Source organism: Vidua chalybeata, chromosome Z, assembly GCF_026979565.1.
Source record: "Vidua chalybeata isolate OUT-0048 chromosome Z, bVidCha1 merged haplotype, whole genome shotgun sequence".
NCBI lineage: Eukaryota > Metazoa > Chordata > Aves > Passeriformes > Viduidae > Vidua > Vidua chalybeata.
In genome coordinates, this window is record NC_071570.1 from 36,496,125 (window position 1) to 36,513,273 (window position 17,149).

The 17,149-nt window shown below is 36.2% G+C and overlaps 1 protein-coding gene across 2 annotated transcripts; it reads left to right on the forward strand.

Moving 5' to 3' along the window:
- The first annotated feature begins 11 nt into the window (after positions 1-11).
- LOC128782310 (transmembrane protein 267) lies at positions 12-16,411 on the forward strand. Of its 2 annotated transcripts, XM_053932576.1 has the most exons (7): positions 12-158; positions 539-627; positions 1,384-1,476; positions 2,357-2,397; positions 3,155-4,167; positions 5,541-5,672; positions 6,184-6,368. In XM_053932576.1, the coding sequence occupies exons 1-5, from the start codon at positions 12-14 to the stop codon at positions 3,349-3,351; spliced, it is 567 nt and encodes a 188-aa protein (XP_053788551.1). In that variant the 3' UTR covers positions 3,352-4,167; positions 5,541-5,672; positions 6,184-6,368. The 2 variants fall into 2 exon arrangements, with proteins under 2 accessions (XP_053788551.1, XP_053788550.1); XM_053932575.1 differs by lacking the exons at positions 12-158; positions 539-627; positions 1,384-1,476; positions 2,357-2,397 and adding exons at positions 7,891-8,278; positions 14,211-16,411 and having other exon boundaries at positions 3,351-4,167; positions 6,184-6,374.
- The last annotated feature ends 738 nt before the right edge of the window (positions 16,412-17,149 follow it).

Sequence of the window (17,149 nt, forward strand, 5' to 3'; positions counted from 1 at the left end):
ATGGACGAGAAATGTTGCCAGTTTTTCTGCATGACAAAGTTATTCCCAGCACAGGAAGACTGATTGTGTACTCAGATCATAAAGTCCATGCTGTTTTTTGGGATAGGATAACCCTGACTATGGTTTGGGATTTCAGCTCTTCCTGTAGTGAGATCCAGGTAACATGTGACTTAGAGAAAGGACTATTCCTAAAAATTTCCAGGAAAAAGTGTTACTAGAAAATTAGTGAGAATACCAAACAAAAGTTCTGCTGCCAATAAAATTTAAAAAAACAATAATTGAGATTTCTGCAGGCTTGGAGACATTTTTACACACTTTTAGAAATAATTTATTCTTGAATAGCACAAAGCAAGAGTTGGGGCTTTGCCAGGTGTTTTTCCCCTGCCTTTGTTATAGCAGACTATCCCTAAGAAACCACAGACTTGTAAGTTTTTAAAGATATTTCATTCTTAAATTGGCATATTATACTTGCTTTTTTTTTTTTCCTTTGGACTGCAGCAGAAAATTAATATTTGTTTGGTTTTTTTTTTCTTCTAAGATAAATGAAGATGTAGGCTGGTGTAAGTTAACTACTCCTGATGGGCTACAGCAGCTAATACAAATAAGTCATCCTGGAGTCTATGAAAGGTAATTTAAATTAGTTGTTCAATTTAAACAATTTAAATATAAAAATTATTCTTTATAAATCCTCTTATATGAAGAAACAGTATTTACTGACAATAAGCTGGTAGGGATGGACCAAACATGTAATGATAAAAGCTCCATCTTATTTCTGGCAAAGATTCAAGACCTGTGTGACTCAGGGCCACTGCATGCTTTGATTCCATTATAACTGTTATGGCAATGTCTTTTTAGAAAAATAACAGAGCTGCAACTTGGCATTTACTTCAGTAGATTAAAAAAAAAAAAAAAAAAAAAAACCAACCCAAAAGCATTTGTCCTATATAGAGCTGATATATAGAACTGAACAGCACTTTATCCAATTTTTGCTTTATTACAGATAGTGACCTCTGCCTGCAGATTGTTTTCTAATCTGCTTGCTGTAATTACAGCATCATTATGGGAATTATCAAAAGTTTTCTGTGCTGCATTTTAGCAAGCAGATATTCACAAACAAAAATTTACACTTGTAAATTTTTCATTGCAATTTCATTGCAAAACATACAGCTTTGTTATAATTTGCTATAACTGTATAGAGCTAAATATGAAGAAGATTCTAGACTAAAAATGGCAAGGCAAGCTAGGAGAAAAAGCTAGATTTTGAATCATGGCTTTTTTTCTTTCAGATCCAGGTGCTTTGCTTAGTACCTTCAGTTCTTCGCTCGAAATTGAATTTATTTCTCGTATAAATAACTAATTTTAAAAATTTTCTTATTAACACAGATACATCAGAACAGCAATAGAATGGTGCAGAAGTTTGAATGAAAGGAAAGAGATTGCTGAATATACTGCACACTCTGTAACTGAAGAAAATTGGTATTCATCTTTATCCCAAATACCTGACTATAAATAATATTGAAAACAAAACCAAAAATACTATAATCTGAATTTTATATCTTGCATTTCCTAATGTTCAAAAATGAAAATTTGTTTTTAAAGTCCATTTATTTTGCATATGGTTTCACATTTTTCATTCCATGTTTAAGATGTTCAGTGAGCTTCAGGTGAAGGTTGTTTCATTGAGCTTTGCCTGTCTTAAAAATCAGAATTATGGCGACTTTGTCAAAGGACAGTTAATGTTACAAAAATAATGTCTTGCAGTAAAAAGATATCAGACTAAGAAAGATGGTTTTTAACAGAACATCAAGTGTGTAAAACAGTACTTTGAACTGCCTAATGACAGTTGTATCTCTTGCTGATGTATTTGTCCTTTTTAATACATGCTACTGACCAAAAATCTATTGACATCATCTCTAAACATATTAGGATATTAAAAATGTGCTAATTGAAATCAATTGCAGTTGCACTTGTTTCTTACCAAAAATCTACTGACATCATCTGCAAACATTGGGATATTAAAAACATGCTAATTGAAATCAATTGTAGTTGCACTTGTTACTTAAATTATAGCAGATTCAGCTGATACGTTTTATAGCATCAGCGATATTTATAGCATTTTATAGCTGATGAAATGAAAATTCTGTCTATATTTATACATACAGCAAAGAAACTATTCTTAAGAGTAGAGACCAAATTTCTGGAAACACAAATAATTGACAAATGTCAGCCATTGAATAGTGATATCAAAGACAGAGATTTTGCTAATCTAATTCTCAGTATTGCTGGAAACTATTAAAAATTAAAATCTGAAGTAGAAAATATCCTTGAGAAATAACCTTTTTTTTTTTTTGGACAGGTCTGCTGATGCTGAGCTTGAAAAAATACAGAGATTTAATTGTATCCTTTTGAAAGCTGTAAAGATTTTTTTCACTTTTATATTCTGCTGTTTATCTGCATGTTCAAATCTGCAGTTTAGATCGTCAAAGGCTCTCTATCCTGATCTTACCTTCTTTTACTGTCTCACTTCTTAAAACCAACCTCATTTTCTTACTTATCTTTTTTTTGTTTTATCATTTATTTTGTGGTAAAGATTTTTAAAAAACCCCAAAAAGAGTGTTGAAGTACAAAACTGAAATGAAAAGTCACCAGAAAACAAGGCCCTTTAATGTGTATTGCATCAGTTTTGCTAAGAGTCATCTGCCGATCTGTTCTTGAAAGAGGAACAACACAGTTGCCTTTGGGTTTGTTGTTGCAGTACAGTATCTTTCTGTTTATCAGCTACCTTAGTATTGTTCTATTGTGTTCAGCCAGCTGGAAGTGTGCACTGTGCTGAATCTGCTTAAAGCCACTCTAAAACTGTCTTCAAGCCAGTGTTCTGTTCTCTTAGTATGAAAAGTGCATGCTGTTAAAGTGTAACACCCTTTTTCTTTTCAAAGTACCTTTTGGATAAATTGAAGTCTAAAAGGCATTTTTCTATAAATGTTTTAAGTAATACAGTCCTTTTCTTTTTTTACCATGTATGTATGTAATTACTGTATGTAATTGCCATGCTACAAAATGTGAGACTTTGCAAGGCAGAATGATGAATACAAATGCAGAGACTAATTTTTCTCTTTAGGAGGAAGAGTCTCACATTTTTTTCTTAACAAAGTAGCACTAGTTTTATTAGACAATAGCAACATTCTGAAAGGGACATCTGCTGCAAAATCCAATCCGTCTGGTATCACTGTCAGAAAAAAAGAAAATGGGGGCGAGACAGAACTCAAGGAAGGTTGCGTCTTGGAGGCATTGGAAAAAACTTCGAAAGTCATTCAGGATATTGAATCTCTGCTTGCTGCTTCTGGGAGATGAAGCCATGTGTTCCATGCCCTCACAGGAGCAGTCCCATTTGTGTCTGAGGAGGCTTTGCAGGGAGAGAGGAATAAAGGCTGAAGCCAGAGGGAGAAGTTGCTGGTATATTCCTGGTGAAGTCTGTCAGGTGCCAGTGTAATATCAATAAATAACGCTGGTGCCATATTTGGTATAGGCAAAGAGAGCAGTTGAGATAATGGAGCACTACTGTATAAATAGATCAGGCCTGACCTGACAGTGCTGATTTTAATGTTTGAAAGTATGTTCAAATCAACTTAATTGATCGATTGCTGCTGAAATGACCAGGGTAGACACGGGTAGTTTTCACTGTGAAAGCGTGCTTTTATTCAGGTGCTTACACAAAGAAGTCTTAATACCGAATAAAATGTTTCCCAAATGCTTTCTATAGTGTTCTCTTTGAGTAAATAAATACTAACTTGAGGGCAGAAGACACTTCTCTGGCTCTGTGGTCTGTCAGAGGCGCACCATGTCCTTCATGACAAAACACTAAACTCTCATCATCGATTTCCCTCCCAGCACTTAAAGGACCCAAAGCGCGAACACCCAAATCCTGCATTTAATAATCGAGGAAACACTTATGCCTCACAACCAAGCCCAGCTGCGCGCGCTGGGCGGGGATGGGAGGAAACGAGGCGGCTCCGGGTCCCAGCCTGCTCCGCGGCCACGCATGCTTCCTAACCAGCTCCCTGAGGCGCTTCCAGCCCGCTGCCTCAGGGCTTCCCAGCCCGCTCCGGCCGGGATCGGGGCGGCCGAGCCCCATGGGGTGAAGAGCGGATGGCGGCGGCCGCGCTCCAGGTGGGCTCCGGGGCGGGCGACGGCGGCTCTGGCGCCCCGAGGCCCGCGCCTTCCCTCACGCTCCTGCTGATCTCGGGTTTACAGCTTGATTTCCTGATCGGTTTAATTTAGTTTGTTCTTCAGCGTCTTGGTAAAATCCTCCCGCTTCCTTCTGGGCTTTTGCCCTCTCCAGCCCCAAAAATGCATTATAATTATCTGGCCCAAAAATATTTCTTAGATCACCGCAATGATGCATTGTAATTATTTGGCTCAAAAATATTTGCATGATCACTCCAATAATGTGTTATAATTATGTGATCCAAAAATGCTGGCACTATCAGTTGTTCACAGATAGTCTTAGGCTGGGATCTCCTTTTCCATGAGATTGTATGCTAAAGGTTTGAGCTGGTGTCTTAATTCTGCTTCATGCAGTTTATTATATATAAATTAACATCCAATATCAAATAACAAGGTGTTTAGGAGATTATAGAATTGTAAGGGAATACAAGTATTTTAACTTCTTGTGTAGGATGCATAATTCTTGTTAGGTGGCAGGGTGTTGTTCGGTTGTAGGTTTGACTTGATCTCAGATGTCTTGCCCAACCTAATTGATTCTGTGATCCTGTAACTTCATTCATTCCTATATGTATTCACATATCTGATAGCGTCGTGCAAAACTGGGGCAGAAATTATGCAGAGCAATATTTCTAAGTGGTGATTTCAGTAATTTGATTTTTGTTTTGCTCATACACCATGGCCTCTTAGCTGTTTTCCCAAAAGTATATTTAGAGTTTTGATCTAAATATCTTCTTGTGACAGTAATTTAAAGTGTTAACTCTGTGTTCATAAAAATTACTTGGATAATTTCCTTAAATTAAGCATATCTACAAAATTCCATTTTGAGACTATGGACAGAGATTATGCTCAGTGCTTTATCTCATGTAAAAATGTCATGGGAAATCACAACTCAAAGCTGGGTTACTCTATCAGCTGTTGTGTTTTATGTAAAACCCATCTAGAACTTCCCTTCAGGATGTTAACTGTACTGACCACACAGAGGTTTTTAAGCATCTCTGTGTGAATTATTCCCCACTTTTTTTGTTTTAGCAAGAACGTAAGCTACACAGCTGCTTTCTGAGATTTATAGGTTGGAAAAATCGATGCTGTATTGTGATATTTTGTAAAGAGCCTGAAAAGCATCATTTTTCAGGGAGAAAAAAAATGTTCTAGTTTTACATGAAAATTTATAGTTTCAGATTATTTTGGTTGACCAGAGTTTTGCCTTTTCTGGTCTGATTTCCCTCTTGATCTGCAGAATAATTCTGGGAAATTCTGTTGTACCTGGGAATGCGAGTTGATTTTTACACAGACAGCACTCATTTTTGTCTCAAAAGGAGGCTGAAATAGACGGTTTAAAAAGAACAGTTGGACATAGCTCTTGACTACAATCAACCTGAAGCCAGTTTTGCATCCTGTTCTTCATTCCGGCTCAAGAAACACATGCTAATACTACCCATGGCAAAAGTGTAAGCCTAACACACAGCTGACATCAACCTTTGTCGTTATATGAATTTCTAGATCTGTCTTTATCTATTCCAAGGTCACTAAGTGATGGGGTGGAATTTAAAAAGAGGTCCCTGAATGGGACTAAAAAATGTTTCATGGGGTGGGAATCTTCAAGGCACAAGAAGAAATCTATGAAAATGGATTGCTCTATCCATTGAAATGCAGTTCTGTAGAAGACTGGAACAGTTGTTTTTTGGACTTTGTGTTTTATTATTTTTTAGTTACTATCATGTTCTGTTTTTATTTCTGCTCTTCTCTTGGTTTACAGTCTTTTTTCTGCTTTCTTTTGCAGAGCTTCAAAGCTTAGCTGAAGTTGCTTTTATCTCAGTTGTATTTGTTTACAAATTATTTAAATATATGTTTATTCTTTCTGGTTTTGTTTTGTTTTTTTTTTTTACTGTTGTTCATATTTCATGTATGCTGTTTTGCCTAATATCGGTGCTTACTGGTGCCTGGTTTGTTTCTATTTAGGATGGAACAAATGGTGTTAGGTATTTCCTGCACTGGACTGGGCAGGCTGGATTCAGAAAGCACAGAGGCTCAACCCTGAGGTGTAGACTGTAGACATTTCCTACTGGAGTAAGGCACCTGCGATGGAAAAAAAAAATGTTCTCCTAGTCACAGAGGAAGTTTGATTCTGATTACTGGTGTGTTTTTTAAAGGTATGTTGCTACGCCACCCCTTCACAGACTGGATTCTTATACAGCCTTTTTGGTAATTTTAAATTAAATCAAATCTGATATGATGGCCATATAGAAGAAACATTTGTGAAGAGATTGCCTTTTTTTTCCTTAAAAATGGTATTTATTCAGCAATGGCCTGTGTAGCATAAGGTCACCCACCAGAAAACAGCACTTCCATTGTTTCAGGAAATACTTTGTGTCTACACAGTCATTCAGAAGAAGCACAGTCATGGTTAACAGACTCTAAACTTGACCCACTTTTTTTTTTTTTTATCTCTGTGCAAAGTCCATGTATTATTCATGCTTTCTTCTCTTTTACTTTTTAAAATGTTTTCTAAATAAATTATTCAGTGGGCTTTTTCTTTTCCTACAGAGACTGCCAGTAGTTCTGTCTTGTGGATAATTCTACAACAGGCAGGCATGTAAATAATCTGGAAGAAACATTTATGTCTTGTGAGATTTATCATATGTTTAAAATTATGAATTATGTGTCAGCTTAGAAAGTCTTAATACATTTAAAAAGGCCCTTCAGAATAAGAATTTACCTAATAAAGAAGGATTGTCAAGATTTAATATATTGCAAAAAAATGGCAAACTCATGGGAAGTATCCATTTTTAGGCAGGATATAGGCTTTAAAACTGTGGTCTGTCTGTATAACTTCCCAAAAAGACTAGCATAACAGCTGGGACAGTTAGAACTTCTCTTGCAAAGAGAGGAATTATGAAGGTAATGTGGCAGACAATAGATAAGTCCTAAAAGTAACAGCCAATTTCTCTGCTAGAGCACATGCTGAGGAAAAGCTTAGGTGGTTTTGCTCTGTAAGGAGATGGTTTTGATTACTTTGCTTTACTAAAAGGTTGTTGTCTTCGTGTTTATAATAAGTAATGAAGGTATTTTAGTGGGTTTAGTTTCCTTAAGGTTTATTCTATGTTCCAGTCTCTAAACTAAACAAGGCATTTCTCAGGAAAGGGTAACAGGGGAATGCTACATACGTTAGCAAAGAATGTAAATTAAAGGAGTGGTTTGGATTATAGATGGAAAACTGAATTTTAACAGTTGTTTTATAGAGCTGTCTGGGATTTTGAGCATCAGTCCTAAGAATCCTCCAAACTGAATCTTCTTTTGTTACTACAATGTTAAGTATTTCACTGGATTAAATAATGTATTTAAGATCAGAAGGAATCTTGAAACACATTCAGTATATTATCATAGATATGTTTCAAATTATTTTGTAATATTTAAGATTTCAGTAAGTGGAATTAGAGCTCTCCATGTTACTTGAGCTGGTTCTAATTAAAACAGGGCAGGTGTTTTAATCCAGAGTTGTAGTGTTCAAGTCAATAAACTAATTGAAATAAAAAATTCCCTAGGAATGTTAAATGCAAGCACTGCATTTGGGTTCTTAGTGCCCAGTTGTCGCTGTGGTAGCATATGTTTTGTGCAAATGGATTTTCTTTGTTTAATAGTTTTCTTTCTGATCTCTGATATTTACAGAACAACTGATGATACAAAGGACAATGCACAGTGTGTATCCTGATGACATTTTGTGTGCTGCAACATGGTTCTTGTCATGGCATCTGAGACTGAAAAGGCCCACGCTCTTCTCCAGACTTTCAGCACAGCATCAGTTATTTCTAGTCTAAGTTTGGGGATATTCTGCTTTGTAGCAGACAGACTCCTGCAGTTCTCCTTCATTCAGCAAAATGACTGGCTCCGAGCCTTATCTGATAATGCAGTGCATGGTATACTGGGGATGTGGTCCTGGGCAATAGTGGTTGGACTCAGGAAAAAAAGTGACTTCACTGAGGTCACTCTGGCTGGCTTCCTTGCCTCTGTCATTGATGTGGACCACTTCTTTCTTGCTGGATCTCTGTCATTAAAGGTAAGTCAATAGATCAGTAAGTTGTTAATTTATCACTGTTTATGTTATTGTTCTTCTACCATGTCCTAGACAAAAAAAAAGTTCTATTGATAATTTAATCAAATACATTTCATAGAAATACAGGAATTATGTTTTTATGTAGTTGTTATGATTTTAAAAGCCATAAAAATATTTTACATCTAGTGTTCAGTTTCTGCTACTTAGAAAGGAAAAAAAAGAGAGTTTTGTGTAGGTACATGCTATTCTACATATATCAAGTAGTTGCTATGTTATCCAGCTTGAGTTAAGTGCTGTCTTGCACACTTTTGTGGATGAAGTGGATTATTCCACTTCTCTTTACAGTAAGGGTTAGAGCTATCTGAAATGTGGGGTAGAAATATGAGAAACATAAATGATAGAGCTTCTGTTTAATTTAATTCAGTCATTATGAGTAATACATTGGTTTTAGCAAGCCCTAAATATTTCTCCTATGAGCAAGCTATATGTGAGCTGTCACATTTAAAAAGGCAGTCTGAGTTGCATTTAAATATAGTTCATTGGAAAAAAAAAAAAAAAAAAAAGGAAAAAAAATAGTAGGAAAGCAAGCATCAGCTTATTAATAAAAGTTAAAAGGTGAATTTGCTCCTGTAAAGCAGTGAATGGATCATCATCTATTTGCAGAACTGCTTGTTAGGACAGAGTTTCTCAATAAGATTAGTTTTACCAGAATATGGCACTCTTTTCCAGTAATTTTCCTCCTCTAGTGTGCTCATAGGGAAAGGGGAAGGAAGAAGGAAGGAAGGAAGTTCTGTTTTTTATATTCATGTAAGTAAAGAAGAACAATGGTTTACCAATTTTTAAAAAATATTTAGGTGACAGCTAAGTGCAAGAGGCAAATAATTGTTTTTAGTTGAGATGTAAAAGTCAGACTTACAATGGAAAAATATTTTTTGTTTACATACAGCATCATTATTTATTGTAGAGAAAAGATGCTTCTTATTTGTGCATTTGGTCAGGTTTCCCCTCTTGACTTTACCAATGCTGAGGAGAAAGGGAAGAACTGGGTCCCTCAACGTGCTGGCCACATTCCCAGTGCAGTCCAGGATACCACTGACCACCATTTTGCTGCATGGACAGTCAGGCTCCAGCATGTCCTGGTGCCTGGCATCATTCTCCCTTAAGCAGTCCCTGGTTCTCTCCTATTCTGTGCTTCTTGTACGTGGAACTTCTGTACAATTATAAAACTATGTAAAGAAAAGGAAAGTTAACTTGGTTGATTAATGGGTCATATAATATTATTACTGAATAACAATATGGAATAGGATTTAAATCTCTAATTATTCTCATCTGTTTTTTCTTATTTTAAAATCAGTGAATGCAAGTTAATGAATGGCTAGATATTAGAAAGTATTAAAATTTTATTGCTGCTTTTTCATGCATTTGAGATGATTACCAGTATTTTTCTCAATTACGACCACTAGATGTCACACCTCACCGATGTCAGTTTGAGAAGTTGACTGTTGAATTGTGTAACGGAATTGGGAGGTGACCTGCCACTTGTTAGTGAGGCAAGGTTAAATATATTTACACCTTCTGTAATGGGGAACGTTTGTGTAGCCTAGCCTATCCCTACTATGTGAAACCAAGTAAATTTTTGTAATTTTGTGATTTAATTTCTTCCTGTGCTGTTTTAGTTCCCAAGCAGATAGCAGTTCATTTTCTAACTGCTGATGACAGTTAGATCTAGTTCTCTTGTTCTTTAACATTTTTTTTTGCAAAAGACAGCTGATTTCTGTGCTGTCCCCCAAAATGTTTTTCAAGTCAGAAACACAAAATATTGCAGGTAGAATCATAGCCCTTTTAGTAGCCAAATGTATTTAGCTGAGGTAAAGAGAGGACAAGATGCCCAAAGGCTTTTTCAAAGTGATTTGCCTACCAGCTCCTTTCCTTTCCCTATATTAACTGGGCTAATAAGGGAAATAATCTGGTGTAGGTCTCCTGACTCTTAGAGCAAAAGCATCATTAAAACTTGCAAAGCCAGTATGCTTTGCAAAGACTCTCTTCTCAACTAAATAACTTCCAAAAAAATCTTAAGGAAATAAATTTACGTTTTCTAAACTTCATAATATTTTTCTCCTCTCCTATGTATTGCATTTTTGCCTAAATTACCTCTAAAGGGTCCAATCCAAAACCATGAGTAGTGTTTTAGGTGAGACTTCCTTTGAGGTAAATGCCGTAGTTTAATTCCTTTCAATGGTACAAATGTACAGTGCTTCTGTCCTATAAAAAAAGAATAATAATCTGTTACAGGTTTTGTCTTCTTACAGTGCCATCAGAGTCCCTTTGGTTTGTGATGTAACGTAATCCCCATAAACTTTTCTTCTGTGTGCTATCTGGCCAGCTAGATCTGATTGCAATATATAATTTTTCTTTCATTGGCTTAATATGATGTGCCTGTCAGTTTCTTGGCATAATTTCAAGCTGTCACTTATATTATTTATTACTTCATGGGATACTTTTTACTGCATATTTGGTAGTTATAGTCCCATTCTTTGTATTTAAATTGCATGGTTAAGAGTAACTGCTTTAAGAGACTAACATGTTTACTGCTTTTGCAACACATTACTAAATAACTAATAAATTAATAAGTCTAATTAACCAACCACACCATTATTACTAATTTGTACCTATAGTATATTTCATGTTACTTTACACAATCACCTATAAAGCTCATAGTTATCACTTTTAAATCTGATGACAAGTTATTTTTTCTGGAGTAACCTTTCTCTGCAGCACAAGGTGGTGCTGCCTTCTACCTTCAATTGTTACCTTCACACTACTCTAATCACCTACTTCTGTTCCTGCTGACGCTACTCAGCGCTTGGATTGTTTGGCCATTGGTCTGTTTTTCATGGTCATCATTATTTTTCTGCAGTATTCAGGGTAAATAGTCACCTGTGGTGTTTGTATATTTGCTCTGATAAATACTTGTGTACCAAGTACCATGTGATCTGACCTTTTGCCCACATTATTTTTGCAACAAGTATGAAGTCTACAATGACTCCACTATTTGGAATTTGTAGTTCTTTGTGCTCCATGTGGTTTTTACTGTGCACATAAGTATAGAAGAACCTGTCTCACTGACTACTCCAAAGATGGTAGTTCCTGCAGCCTGTTGTCAGTCAGGAGTGCGGGTATGACATGATAGGCTGCTCCTGGACTCCACCAGGATTGTAGCCCAGACACTCATGTTGTGGAACAGACATGCAGAAATTGCTGTCTTAGTGCTAAAGACTCACCAAATTCTAGAAGTGTAGAACATGCAGTTGGTGGCAAACATACATAACACTGCTGGAAAAGTGCTGCCCCTGACTGACCTGGGCTGTACAGGAGCATTTCTGAAACTAGCGAATAAGCTTTGCACAAGCACAATTGATGTAGCATTGAATATGTTACTATATTGTTAATATTACTACTATATATTACATTGAATATGTTACTATGAACTAAAGACTTCAGGCTTGTGAAGCACCACAGAATATTAGTGAGGGAGCATCTGTTACATAACATCCATGGTGTCACCATGAGCATTAAAGCAGATAATTTGCATGGGTTCTTCTGCATGCAATTATTGTCTCCTGTCTCCAGCTGCTCATTGTAGTGAGAGAGGCTGGAGGAGCAGCAACTGCAAGATAATCTTGCATCTGATTGCATATGTAGGCAAATGGAAAAGGTCATTTGCAAATAAATTCTGTTTGCAGTTTTTCACAGGAAGTTTAATGTGGAAAATGTTCCGGTTTTTTTGGTGTTTTGCAGTGGTTTTTGGTTTTGTTTGTTGGTTTTTTTTGTGGTTTTGGGTTTTTTTTTTAAGATCTGGTGCTTTCTAAAGGCAAACAAATTTGCCTGTTAAGAGAAAGAGAGTGTAGCAGCTTATATTAGCAAACAGAACTACCTGTCTCTCTTCAGGGCTTGGCAACTCAAGGATGTAAGTTCTTTTAGTCACAGAATGTAAAAGAGGAAACAGACTGTTCTCTCAGACCTTGAGCAACAGCATATCAGCTGTACTGCAGTTACAGATAGGATTTTCTCTTGCTGAAATTGAATACTCAGGTTTGCTATATGAACACACCTGCCACCTGAAATTTATATGGAAAGAATTTAAGCATCACCTTGGCACCAATACCAATAAACTGAGTACATTAGTAACATTAAAATTTTCCTTACTTACTGTGTTGCTGTTAGCTTCTAATCTTAATAGTCCAGAGGGAAAAGACTAATTTGGACTTCACTACGTTTTTTTTTTTTTCAAAGTGCAGAAATAGAGGCCAGTCAATAGATTATCTGCCCAAACATACCACTATTCAGTTTTTCTCAAAATTAAGTTAGTATCTACTTTTGAGCCTCTTGTTGACAGTAACAAAAATCGGATTCTTTGTAAGGCAGGTGATAAACAGTTTCACCCTCACAAGATTTTTCTACCTTAATCCATGAACAATCTGCTTGTGTGAAACAAATCTGAAGTTGAAGAAAATACAGCTTTTGCTCCAATTAAAAGGAATTGGGTCCACCACATTAGAGTTAAAAATTGTTGAGACTACTTACAAAGCTTTTAAATCCCATTACCTGATCAGGAGTCACGGACAATCGTGTGGTGGGAAGCTAATAGAACAGGCTTTCTTCAAGCCTTTTAAGGTTGGCTGTGGTTTGTATTTCAAGGTAGTCCCTAACTTCCCATCTCTAATCAGTTAATAAACTGGCTAAGGCTACATCAAAGTTTCCTTGCAGAGACGATAGTGTTACATGCAGTTATCTAAATTATACATGAACGTGATGGACCTATTCCAGAGTCCCACTGCCCAGCCCTCTTGCTGTTGAATCCTGCAAAGATTAACACATTTGAAGAATGAGCAGATTAGAGATACTTTGTTTGCTTTCTGGAGTAGGTGCAGTGAGGGATGTGTCCAACCCAGCAAAGATACACTGTCACCTTACGTCTCTTGGGCCTTGTTGCAGGTTTTCCGAGTAATGAATTGAGCCAGTGAATATCACATCAGGACTTCTGTAGACCTTCTGGTAGTGTGGTGTTGTTTCTCCTGTGCTTACATACACAATAATGTAATTATTTGTCAAATAGAAATCCAAAATACCATTACAGTTTTTTTAATGTGTTTGAATTTGTGCTGTTGCTACTGAGTACACCCACGGAATACCTTCTTAGACATGTATATTAAATAGACATTATTACTTCTTAAAATGGCTAAATCTAATCTCAGTAGCTAGACATTCATCTTATTAAAACCAAATATCAGGCTTTCAACTGAGTTACTATTAAACAAGTTGTTGATACAAAAACCCCGGTCACTAATGTTTCAGATCTTGGTTTATGAACTTTGTTTTGCCTGTCTATGAAGAATACCGTCTCAAGGTGATCAAAATACATGTAACTTTGCTCATATTTTTGTGTTTTAAACACTGTGCAACTAAACCAACTTTACAGGTTATAACTGTAGTAAAATACAGATGTATTTTTGGGAGTAAATGCCATTAAAGCACATCATTTATTTCAAGTAAGACATATTAAATATTTCAAGTGTATTGCATGGATTTTTTTCCTTTTAATTGTCTTGAAATTAAATACATATAATCAGTGCAGCAGATTATACAAGTTCCTGTGTACCGCCTGACTATGTGACAAATAGGATTCCTCACCCCTTTCACTCCCTGTTTTGCTGATGATAGTAAGATGCATGATTCATGTCATACAATAGAGACTGGGCAGCACACAACTCTCATGCATAAAATTTGCTTTAAATTAATTGCAATGGAAAGGAACAGTATGTTTTTCTTTCTGCTTCCACTTAGTCACCTGACAGTGCACCTGTAAACACTCATTAAACTTTTCTTCTCTTCCCACAGTTGTAGCCATTTGCTGTAATATTTTTCTCTTCTGCAGGCTGCTCTGACTCTTCCACGGAGACCACTTCTTCATTGTTCTACGGTGATTCCTGTGGTGGCTCTGACATTAAAGTTTATCATGCAGCTTTTCAGGCTTAAGGACTCATGGTGCTTTCTTCCATGGATGTTGTTCATATCCTGGACTTCTCATCATGTCCGTGACGGGATTCGTCATGGCCTCTGGATCTGCCCATTTGGAAAAACTCCTCCCCTGCCGTATTGGCTGTATGTGGCAATTACAGCATCTTTACCTCATCTATGTTCATTTATTATGTATTTAACAGGCACTAGAGAATTAATGTCCATAAAACATGGAATCCGCATTGATGTATAGGAATAATGGCTTTTAAAGGTGGTTTGCGCTAGCACTTGAAATAACCTGCCTGTCTGTCACTGAAGGGTTTCCTTGTGTTTCCTACACCTTCTGAATTAGGCATTTTAAGGTTGTGTTTACAGCTCTTGTGTCAATTCCTTGTGGTTACAGAACCTATTTAATGAATGATAATAATTTTATATCTGTACATTTCCCTTGTACAGTGTGTGGTCTTCCATGATAGTTCATAGCGAGCTGATTATAAAGTACTTAGTTCCTCTCTGTAGTAATTACATTACATTTTTACATTTGATCACCATTCACTTTCTCTCTGGAGAATACATTTCATCCAGATAGTATTTGTATAGCACTTTAAAAATGTGATGTTCTATATAAATACTAGGTATTATTGAGGATTTAATAGTGTATGGCAATTCTAAAAAAAATCCCTCTGTTAGCCTTTCAAATTTATTAATATGTTAGGAGTCCTGCTGGACTCTTGTATTCAACCATTTTAAAAGAATACCGCCTGTATTTCACACTATCTATGCACACCTCTTTGAACCTGTAATAACAGAGTATTTTTCTAAATTCTACATCCCCCTGTAGTTGTGTGGTACTAAATTTGCAGATAATTACTAGCTTCAAAATTAGAAAGGAGTAGACAGTTTGGTTATAGTATTATGGTGTGTTGGCCAAATTGTTTAATGTTTTAAAATACATTCATTATGAATACTGTTTAATTTGGAACCAAGGAATTTTAGTAAATATTTAAGAATTGTGTGAAAATTCATGGAGACACAAGAAAATAAAAATTGCTTGTAACACAGGTTTGCTTAAAGACATTACTACTCAGTAAAGCATTTTCCATTAAGTGCAATATCATCCTCATAAGTGTGAAATGAAATGCATTATTATTATTATTGTTGTTGTTGTTGTTGTTGTTCAGAAATATAAATTTCCTCATAAAGAAGATCCATAAGGAAAAGTTATATTATGCTGCAGTTTATGAGGTAGTAATTTGCACTATGGACTATTCAGTTTTCATTTATGGACATTTCTCAGAAAGAGTCCCAAATTAAAAGTTGTCTGGTCTTGTCTAATTAGACAAGACTGTCTAGACTTGTGTAGTTTATGATGTACAAGCTGAGAATGTCTATTAATAATTTTTAAATTTTTTATTCACTGCCCATTAAAGAGATGGGGCCTTAACTACTCCAGCTTGTGATGAATAGCTGTCAAAGGGGATCATTTTTATGGAACTGCATGTATAAGGTAGCATGTGTTTAACTTAGGTTACCAAGGAATGTAAGGGTTTACATGATGTGTACATTTACATTATTAAATGTATATTAGAATAAAATTTAAACAAAATTATTAAATAGCATGCCTGTCATAATGAATACCAGAAACTTCCTGTGGCTGTGGAATACTTAAGGCTGTTCGCAGCACTCTATGCTAATCACAGAAAACGTTGCACCTCTTTTAAAATGTGTCTTTGCACCAAAAGTATAGTCCTGGTCCTGTCTGTTCTTCATATTAGAAATGAATGCCAATGCAAACTTGCCTGATAGTACAGCGGGCCTGTTTAGCCTTTATTATAAAATTAATAAAAGGGTTTTTGTGTTTGAAAGAAAATTGGAAGAGCAAAACATTCCTTAGATGGTTATCCTCATGCTGTGGATTTCTGTCCTTTGGAGTTTTCCAGAAATAGCATAAGAAATGTCTTGCTTTAGAGCCCTCAGATCACAATTGGTTTTTATTCAAAGGCACTGATGCATTTTTACAGGTGCATTTCTCATTCATTTACTTATATCCTGTATGTTAAACTGCAGGCTATGAAATGCCAATAATGAATAAATTTTGTGCAAGGGGTGAACACTGAAGCCCGTGTAGAAAATTTTCTGTATACTTGTTTCATGGTAAAATGTTTGTATAATTTTGTGCTTTATCTAGATTATTTGCAAAGGGAAATGTATATATGAACAAGATGTACAATTACACTTTCTCACTTTCAGACTGTAGCTGTAGCATTTCTGATAACTGTATGTCTACCCACAGTCCTTAAGGTCAGTACTGTACTGTTCTAGCTATGTTTAAGGACCAGTTAATGGATACATCTTCAGTAGTTTAAAACTACGTATTTAAATTCTCTTTATGTCCAGATATTTCTGTGTGTTCAGTAACTTTGAGCTGTATTTCAGAACACTATTTTTTCGAGCCATGTTCTTACACCAATTCTACCACAGCAATAGCTGAAACCCACTCAGACACATATTAGGGAAAGTAGCAAGTATTTTGTACCATGATTTCTTTCCCTCCAGATAGATATGGCAGTCTCACACCTCAACCTGACATTTAGGCAGCTTTAGCTGAGGCCATCGGCAGCTTTTCAAGGTAAACTGACACATGGCATGTACTGCTGTATTTTGTGGGTGCCACGGTAGGGCACAAAGGGGAAGTTAGGTGTTTAGGTGTGTTGGGGGCAGAGTGGGAGCTACAGAAATTATAGAGAAGCCTCCCTCGGGTTGAGTCACAAGGCACAGACAGGACCCTCTTGCTTTCTAAACTCCTCATAGAGGCCTCTGGGTGCAGCTGGATCCAGCCTTAGCCCAGACCCTGTT

Bases quoted from the DNA above. Each gene is read 5' to 3' on its own strand.
- LOC128782310 (XM_053932575.1), top strand. From the start codon at position 7,955: ATGGTTCTTGTCATGGCATCTGAGACTGAAAAGGCCCACGCTCTTCTC. The intron at 8,279-14,210 runs GTAAGTCAATAG...TCTCTTCTGCAG, and splicing joins CTGGATCTCTGTCATTAAAG to GCTGCTCTGACTCTTCCACG.